Below are 10,205 nucleotides of genomic sequence, written 5' to 3'. Positions count from 1 at the left end.
TGTGCTGATATTTTGTGAACCGGAAAATACTCTTGCTCGGGCCCGAAATCGGGTCTGATTTCAGGCCTGATAAAGTGTAGATGTAATTGGCACTTTAGTCTATGCCCATACGAGAAGTGCGACAGTTTGTGGAATATATTTCCTGCCGATATAATATCGCCTTTAATGGATGTTTGTGCAATTGTACATTAAAAATCGAAAGTGCTATCACTATCAACCTTAGTCTATGCCCATACGAGAAGTGTGATAGTTTGCTAATAAATGTAGATAAAAAAAAATACCATCTCTCATTTTTCCAAATCATATAATTTATTGACAAAATTGCAAACAAACCCCCTTATTCATAAAACTTTGCATACCTATGTTAAATTTGCCCACTTTCTAACATAGATAAATGTTAATATTACACACAGAGACAAACGATCATCAACGGCATTTTAAATTTAACAGACGTTTATGAATATATTATAGGACATTATTACACAAAATTGACTAAGTCCCACAGTAAGCTCAATAAGGCGTGTGTTGAGGGTGCTCAGACAAAGATATATACAATATATAAATATTTATAAATACTTAAATACATAGAAAACACCCATGACTCAGGAACAAATATGCAAACATGCTCATCACACGAATAAATGCCCTTACCAGGATTTGAACCCGGGACCATCAGCTTCGTAGACAGAGGGTCACTACCCACTAGGCCAAACCGGTCGTTAAGCCGGCGAATATGCCGGCGGTACGGCGAATAACGCCATAAATATATGTATAACTGTTACAAATAAAAAGTATCACACAACTGTTACTATACAAAAATAATTATGCCCCTCGAATAATCTTAGTTTTTATAAACTTTGGTAGGGTTGCATTCAAAAATTAATTCATATTTTTCCAAAAATTAAAGAACCTTCAAATAAATGAAGAATATTCCTAACTTTGTGACTATATGTATATCTTTCTCGCCTCAAAAATCAAGCTTTAATCAATATTACATTAAGATAAATTTTGTAACTTACATAATAAGATTTGTATTTAAACATAACACAAAAAATTTATCTCACATGGAGCCGCGGGCACGTCTATTTTTAAATTTGAATGAAAGTTCAATTAATGTGAAGTAAGTAATATACGAGTATTTAGGTATCCGTGCTTCCCGCTTGGACCACTTATGAGATAACAGCCTTGTAACTCAGCCCTAATCGAGTGAATTTCTCAACTAGCAGCGCCATCTATCGAGCTACTTGAGACCAATGTCGCCCGGTTGCCAGCGCTCGGCTGCTTTCTCCTTAGTACCCTCTTGTAACTCAGCCGAGCACCACGTCTACAAAACAAGTTTAAAAAGATCAAGAAATTACAAATCGTCAAGATTATTTTCGTAATATTCCGCTCGGTGCCCATGGCCCAGCGACGAGACGCAGTGACCTCCTATAGGCACCGTCATAAAACGTACACGAGTGCAAATGCCACATGTCCCTTAAGATGACATGCCGTCGTCTCGTGAGACGACAACCGTCGTCCCGTGAGACGACAACCGTCGTCCCGTGAGACGATAAGCGTCGTCCCGTGAGACGACAGCGTCATCCGTGAGACGACAAGCGTCGTCCAGTGAGACGACATGCGTCGTCCCATGAGACAACACGCGTCGTCTCATGAGACGATATGGCGTCGTCTTATGAGGCGATAAGATTTGTCTCGTGAGAAGACTTGGTGACATTCCGCTCGGTGCCCGTGGCCCAGCGACGAGACGTATTGAGCTCCTATAGCCATCGTCGTAAAAAGGAACACGGGTACAATTTTCACAAGCTACCTCAACCTCAAACTTCGTGACATTCCGCTCGGTGCCCATGGCCCAGCGACGAGACGCAGTGACCTCCTATAGGCACCCATTAGATGACAACCATCGTCCCGTGAGACGACATGGCGTCGTCCCGTGAGAAGACATAGTGTCGCTCTGTGAGGCGACATGGCGTCGTCCCGTGAGACGACAGGGCGTCGTCCCCTGAGAAGACATGGCGTCGTCCCGTGAGACTACATGGCGTCGCCCCGTAAGACGACATAAGTAGCACAGCCCGTGAGACGCAATGCGTTGCCCTGTAAGATGACCAGCGTCCCGACGATTTACGGCATCCTGTGGTATCGTCCTCTGAAATGACAAGCAAAGTCTAGGCGTTGTCTTGTTAGACTAAAACGTCGCCTCATGGCCTACCATTTATATGGTAGCGGGCGTCTAGATGGTCGCTTTCTTGTTCGTTATCTGCACGATTGGACTCACTTTTAACATATGCATGGTCATGATATTGACCAGTATGCGATCCAGTTATTGGACGTCATCATCATTGTCGCCAACTTAATGGTGTGGAGTGCCGGAAAGTTTGTTTAACCCTCGTGGCTTGAAACCCTCGCAACGCTAAAGATTCAATTTCTCGAACCCATCGCTTCGCTCGTGGTTCAATTTTGCAATCTTTCGCTTGCTCGGGTATCAATTTTAGGCCGTTTAAACAAAAACTTTGCCCCCTTGTAAAACAAATAACTATTAATAGCCTCTGGGAATCGGGAGTGCAGTTGAAAGGCCAGAGTTCGAAGTATAAATAATAATAATATACCCAATACGACATATAATATCATATCCTCATTTTAAGTGAATTGTACAAATTCTTATGAGAATAAAGAATCTTTAAACCGAATATAGCCTTATTGAGACTAAACTTAGGTTGGGTTGGTATAATTTATGTAAGATTGTCCCATCCCATAAGTAACATGTATGGTTTATTCATATTTTACCTTTTACAGGTACCTATCGTACCTATAATAATCTATAATAAATCAAAATGACATTGTATTACTAAAATAAGGACGCTAAGCACGAATGATTTCGTACATTCATCCGCTATTTCCTATCTCTATCGGTGCAATAGAGATAGAATGGCAGGTCAATGTACGTAATTCTGGGTGCTTAGCGTCCTTACTTAAGGGAACGACTAATAACCATAATCATAATCAGGAGTGTCTTGATCAGGGTAGTCGTAAGCAGGTGGCGGCTTGGTTGCCGTCGAAGGATTATTTTCTCTTCTACTGCATTCAATCAACAGTTGTTCCATTCTAGCGAATTCTCGTGTATATGTTATCGTTATTGATTGCAGTTGTTGTTTTACTCTTCCTAGTATATACTTAGAATTCTCTAGGTCATGCCTTATTTCTGAAAAGTAATCGTTTAATAATGTAGACAGTTTAGGAAAACTAATAAATTAAAATTATCATGGAGCTTGGGACGAATGTTAGTGTAGGCGACACACAGGCACCATCCCACCTCCAACGCACTAATGTATAAAAACTTTTTACAAAAAAAAGTAAACCAACTTCAAATAGGATAAAATAAAATATTATCCTTTTTTAAGTATATGCGTTACCAGGCGTTATGTTTTAAGTCGGTCGGTAAGGATGCGGCTATATAAGTATGTACAATACATTGGATTGCCTTACAAGGCAGCAATGAACATACTTTCTGTAGGTAGGTACCTAATAACACACGGTCGAACCTTCTAAGCGTAGTCCGTTCCATGTTTGTCGGTATTTCATTTCATATCAGGTCTTCATAATCAGTACGTAGCCTTACCATGAGTTTGACATTGACATATTCGCTAGCGTAACTTACTTTATATGCATCTCGCTCATACTGACATTCTATTAATGCGAGCGAGATATATAGAAAGTAAGTTACGAACACATCAGCTAATATGTAGAGTCAAACTCGCGGTAAGGCTACAGTTGCATTACATCAAATTGGTAGTTTTCTTAGAAATGCTTGAGTTGCTTAAGAATATAGTCGAATCACCATACGCCTTTAAAAATTGAGGAGTTCCCTCAATTCCTCGTGGATTCCATCATCAGATCAGAACTAAAAATATTACGGGACCAACCTGGAGGTAAATGCTTTCAAACAAAAAAAGAATAACTGAAATCGGACCATGGGTCTCGGAGTAAGTAATAACGATACGAGGAAATGCCGCCATCATGCTAGGTACAATGCCTCCAGGGCCTATTTTTAAAAGTCACCTATTTTCGTACCAAGATAATTTTTAGTACCTCGTTCGTTCAACCTCTTCATTTTCATATTAATATCATATTTATTTTTATGTGTACGCTAGTGCTTTAATTTAGGGAACCTTCAGAGACCAATGTATCAGAAAATAAATTTCATTACCCAAAAGTATACAGTATATAGTGCTCTGCTGCCAAAATATCCAGATGTTACATTATAGCAATTGCTTTAACCGATTTTTACATAGATTATACCCCAATAATAAACTCGAGGTCAAATGTAATTTCTTACAATAATCACGATAATTTAAATATACATGACTTATGCATTTATTTTATTACCTATCATAATTTTGAGAATAACTCGTGGATATACTTTTGTCTGTTATTGCTTAGATAAGTATAAATGACTTATTGTTTCTTACCTCGTTTTGCACGACTAAGCTTTAGAAATGTTTTACGGACATCCGTACGAATGATTGCTGTAGGATATACAATTATGAAATCTGCAAAATAAACAAAAATATAATTCTTAATGAGACTTACTTACATTTAAACTTACAATCTTGCGTCAATTTGATTACATTAACGTCCTGGATCCCGGAGGCATCTATTCTGGCAAAACTAATATTTTTTTCAAAAAATCGATCAAGTAACCCATAATGTCGGAAAATTAGTAAAACAAAAACATGGTGTTTTCCCCTCGATTTTTCCTTATGTTCTCAGGCGAGTACATGGGGACTTAGTCCTCACTCGAGTGCCTCGTATCAAATAAATACCACCTGTATCAAATAAAACTAAATACTATAATAATTAATTTTACTTGCATTGTACTTACAAAAATTACTAATTTTTACGTATTATAGGATAAGCATATAAATACTTATTTCAACTAAACAGTACAGGGTAACAAATGAAAGTCATAACAAAATAAACTCTTCTGAAATAAACTATGTATTTACGAGTACAAATGTAACAATGGTATGAAAGTTGAATATTAAGTAAATTACAATACTGGAATCTACTAACTGAGAATCACAGTTACAATTTTCCTTACTAAGTAACATCTTGAGTCTGACCTTTCTTTAGGACATTTTTGTCTTACCATATAGTTTAGTTTTTATTCAGTACCTAACTTAAATCTTCAATCTTACTATTCTTCGGACATTTTTATCTTACCTTATAGTTTAGTTTTTAATTTAGTTACACAAATCTTCAGTTTTAAATTTACTAGGACATTTGTCTTACCTTAAATATTAGTTTTTAGTTCAGTTGTACAGTATCAGTAAATATTTTAAAAGTGACACAAATCTGTTCCCCAAATGAACTATCTTAATAAACAATATAAAATAACAAGACTCATACAATTTTACTGGTGTTTGGTAAGAAAATCGGGGTATCTTCATCGTCGCTGTCCAATTCAGATTTACTGGAACCATGACGTTCAAGATTACTTCTAACATAAACATCTTCGCCTTCGAAAAACCATCCGATTCGTTGAAATTAAGGTATTCCTTTATTTCACAGTCCTTTAAGCCTGAAAATCGTATATAAAACATAGTTAACTTTCATGTGAAATCAAAAAAAAAATACAGCATTGAGACCGCTTGTACTCGCACGAGTACATAAACTTTAGAGCTACATAAAGTTAAATTTTTTAACTATATGGAGGAAATCTACTTACTAACATATGAAATACATCATATATTTACTAATCAAAACTAAACAAAAATATGTAATCAGACTTTTAGTGAGATAAAGGATTTACTTACCGCGAGCCATAGTGTGGCCGGTAGTGTTAGATGTCTAAGCCGCACTGATCGCTGATTGGTCATCTGTGACTCGGTGTTTATTAAATTAGGTTGACAGTTTCGTTCGGAAACGTTCTATGCATGCAAACTTATAAAACTGCTTTGACATTTGGCTGGAGAATTTTTAAATTCTTATGTCCTCAAGTGAGGACCGGGGGATCCAGGAGGTTAAACAAATATATTTTTTTAATATGTGTAATCTACTTTATTATCAATTCGAAACATATATAAATGATATTCAGATTTTGAACAAGTTGTGTTGTGTTATAGTTTATTTTGAAATAAACGTCATCACATCATCAATCATAAATAGTGGTAAAGTACAAAAAACCCAAATTGGAAAAAGGAGGTTCCCTATAATATGCCTTCGTGACTTTGTCATAAGTAGAAAAGAATTGACACGCTTGGCATTAGTACGCCTGCAACATCTACTTCAAGCTAAGGATATTTTAGTGGTATTCTGAACAAAGAATTGTTTATTTTATATATGTTTTAATGGTATACGTTACTATGTATATTAAAGTACTTGAGTGGTGTGATAGATGGCGCTGCTAGTTGAGGAATGCACCAATCATGGCTGAGTTACTCATGTGTGGTTCAAGTGAAAACAAGGACACCTAAATAATGTAATTACCCGAGTCCCACCAGGAGTATGCACAATTGATGATTGTAACAACTAATAAAATTGTTAATGTATGGACCTTCATGTTCGACTTATTGATGAGAAATAAAAGAAAAAAAGTTAATTAACCACTAATTAACTGCAGTCAGAGTAAATCATGCAGTTAATTCATTTAAAAATACATAGCCATATTTAATTTTCTTTTCACAACGTATTTCATACGATTAATGATGGTTCAATGTAGATATGATGTATTTGTTGTACAAAATTCTAAATAATTGTTGCTACAAATAATTATTGCTATTTGCAATTGGTATATATCGACAAAGAAAAGCGGTAAGTATTTAAATAGGTAAAGCCGTGCAGCGCTAGATAGGTACTTCTTCTCTACTTTTTCTAACAACGCGTAGGCTGAGCAGTAAATCAGTCGTAGCCATATCAAAATTTCAATTATGTGCTTAATCAACGTTCTTGCTCAATATTTTCATACACTTTACAATAAAGTCACCATGAGGATATATACATTAACTATTTTGTCAATTTTCACAATCAACAATTGTGTTAATACGTTATGGAATCGCGGTAGTAAGTTCATTTATGCAGCTCTTACCGTTTGGGAATGTCAGAAACTATATTATATCCCTTTTTTGAGATTAGTAATTTTATAACCTCAAAAGTAATACCACTACTTTTTTCCACCAAAATTAAATCTGAGTAACTATGCACTGAATTATAGTACTTTGTTTGGCTGGGCATTTTCCGCAAATCGACCACCTATTTTGCGTGAAAACGAGGCTGCCCTACTCTAGCCACCCCAGTTTCTCCACGAAACCTAGCAGTGTGTTCAGGTTGCTAACTGCCTCTTTTAGTGTGTGTGTGCGTGTGTGCCTCCTCCAAAATGACCCTACATTACATTTACACACACAATTTTTTCTTTTTGAGGTTCAGAACCCTAAAATCAGGGTATAGCAACAGAGAAGTTTTATAGGACTAAAATTTAATTGTTAAGTCAGGTATAATAAAATGCCACTATATTTAAAAAGAAACTCCTGTCTTATCCATTGACTAGTCGGTTTCGAAAGAGGGTTTAATAATTCTATAGATTTCTTTTGTTAGCAATATTTTCAATTTAACATTTCTTCATAATTATAAACCTTGTAAAGTAGAGTTGTTTTTTTGATCTAACAGGTCCAGTGACACCTAGAACAAAAACGTTTGTGGGTACTGAAGGCATTAAAACAAAAAAACGTTTCGAAAAGCTAGGCGTTAAAGAGGGTAAGTACAAGTGCACAGGAGCAACTTCAATACCTTTCTCACCACACCACCCTGGAAAATCTCCAAAATCTGATTACAAAGTTGCATTTTGTTCACAAGAGTGGCCAAGTAATTAAAAGCAGTTTTTTGTTTCCTCATGTTAGCTGGTAGATTCCGACTAAGCTTACTCTGCCCCCCCCCCCCCCCCCCCCCTTAACGGAACAAAGTAGGGAAGGTTACGTCATATTTTCATTTAAATTTTACACTTATGTATGATGACACTCCAGACTTGTCTTTGTTTTTACAGAGTTAGCTTGAACCGACCCAAATGTGGACATTTAAGTGATTATTTTGAATGATAAATGTTTAAAACCATTAATTTGGATTCGATTCAATATTTTCCTCGCATTGGTGTGTTTTAGTCGGTAGCAATGTTTGTTTGTTTGTGCACGGGGGCGTGCATTAAAACACTCGCAATGCTCAAGATTCCACTGGAAAAAAGCGAATGATTCCAGAATTTTGGAGTTTAGAAGGGCGCGTCAAAGGGGATAAAAAAATTACTAAGTGCTTACTAAAACGGATATTTATTCAACTCGCTATTATCATGTTCAGAATAAAGAAGTAGTCTCAAGTCGGTTCAAAGGACAACAAGTATTTTTAGAATTATTAATGTCCTTACTTTGGAACTCTGAATGTCGAACAAAGTTGCCACGAGCAGACACACCTCACAGTACGGGTGGCGACTTTCGATTTTTTTCTGAACGAATGTGAGCCTTCTATCATAGTAACTATAGTCTTATAAAACAGTTGCATAATTTAGGATCTATAGAGATACTTAACATAACTCCGATAGAATTGAATTTTCGTAACATTTTTACTCCTTGTAATTTATTAATATTCACTCAGTATAAACAATAAAGTAAGCCATGAAAACCTTTAGTATTAAGTCTGTCATGTCTGTGTAGTACATTTTCTTTGTTTGCGCAAAAAAAAAACAAATAAATAAACCGAACTTAAAAAAAATGATTTGTATTAGTTAGCAAACTAATTATGACATTGTATTTTTTCAGATATGGCAAAAGATTTGACGAAAGCTGCGGTTACTCTCCATAAACTAAAAATAGATATAAATTATTTAAAGGATTACATACCCGAGATACGAAAATTTAGAAAAATGTTAAACAGGTGCATTACTAGAATACCTCGAACAACGACTACCACCACGACAACCACTACAACACGGCCAACAACAACAACAACAACTACTACTACTACTACAAAACGACCAACAACAACTACAACTACCACAACTCGACCAACGACAACAACAACCACCACAACGCGGCCAACAACAACTACTACCACAACGCGACCCACAACACGAAAAACTACTACTACTACAACACGACCCACAACACATAAAATAACAACTACTACTACCAGAAGACCAACAACTACTACAACGACACGTGTCACAACTCGAAAAACAACAACTACTACCACGACACAACCATCAACACGAAAAACAACAACTAATACTACAACACGACCAACAACACGAAAAACAACAACTACTACTACAACAACACAACCAACTACTACTACAACAATACAACCAAAAACTACTACAACGACACATCCCACAACAACTACTACTACAACACGAGCTACAACAAAAATGACAACCACAACACGACCGACCACCTCGATACAGCCAACAACAACAACCACAAATCGACATACAACTACCACGCCTAGGACTACGACATTTTCAACGGAACTACCAATAACAACTACCAATCAAAGTCGTAGAACAAAATCAACAACACGTGATCCTATATGGGGTGAATATTATTAAGAGTTCAAAAAAAATTCACGATTCTCGCTTTCGGACAAAATAAATGTAAATGATACCTACATTTGGAATATTAATTAGTGCTTCATATAGGTTGTTCACTAAAATAGGCTAGATAATGTTATTTTTAATGGTTTCAATTGATACTGTTTACATTAGCATTTTGAGTGCCGGGAATCCGCTCGACGGGCGCTCTGTTCGTAGCTAAAGCACTACGTAAACGTTGGCAGTGAAGGCGTTAAAATACTATTTCTGTGTGAGAACAAGAGGTCAATTCTAAGTAACACTAACATTCTCCTAAGTCCCGATGTCCTTTTAAAAGGACAATTCTAATCATTTTTCAACTATCTATCAACTATCATTTTAAACTACATAAGTATAATGAAATAAATTAAAGAATATCCCAAATCCAATATTACAAATAACTCTGGGACTCGGGAACCGTATGTTATAAAATTAATCAAATCTCATCATTTTTAATTGTACTTATTTAAAATTAATAAAGAACTAAAAGTAATAAATAATAACGGTGTTTTTTTAAAGTCCTTTAATTTTAAGAATGCATTCCTGAGCTTAAATTAAGTAACTGGTATTCTAATTAACTCCATTTTAGAGATTTTTT

The 10,205-nt window shown here is 36.0% G+C and overlaps 2 protein-coding genes across 2 annotated transcripts; one reads left to right on the top strand and one right to left on the bottom strand.

Moving 5' to 3' along the window:
- Nucleotides 1-290: 290 nt before the first annotated feature.
- On the bottom strand, nt 291-6,838 carry LOC133516071 (uncharacterized). The gene is made up of 4 exons (XM_061848785.1): nt 6,487-6,838; nt 4,467-4,547; nt 2,990-3,199; nt 291-2,146 (listed from the first exon to the last, which is right to left on the bottom strand). The coding sequence occupies exons 1-4, from the start codon at nt 6,557-6,559 to the stop codon at nt 1,890-1,892; spliced, it is 621 nt and encodes a 206-aa protein (XP_061704769.1). The 5' UTR covers nt 6,560-6,838; the 3' UTR covers nt 291-1,889.
- A 124-nt stretch (nt 6,839-6,962) lies between these two features.
- Nucleotides 6,963-10,098, top strand: LOC133516070 (salivary glue protein Sgs-3-like). Its single transcript, XM_061848784.1, has 3 exons — nt 6,963-7,059; nt 7,663-7,749; nt 8,799-10,098. The coding sequence occupies exons 1-3, from the start codon at nt 6,984-6,986 to the stop codon at nt 9,584-9,586; spliced, it is 951 nt and encodes a 316-aa protein (XP_061704768.1). The 5' UTR covers nt 6,963-6,983; the 3' UTR covers nt 9,587-10,098.
- Nucleotides 10,099-10,205: the final 107 nt, after the last annotated feature.

This window comes from Cydia pomonella, chromosome 3, assembly GCF_033807575.1.
Source record: "Cydia pomonella isolate Wapato2018A chromosome 3, ilCydPomo1, whole genome shotgun sequence".
NCBI lineage: Eukaryota > Metazoa > Arthropoda > Insecta > Lepidoptera > Tortricidae > Cydia > Cydia pomonella.
The sequence above is the reverse complement of the archived record's forward strand: the minus strand, read 5'-3'. Positions and strand labels throughout refer to the sequence as shown.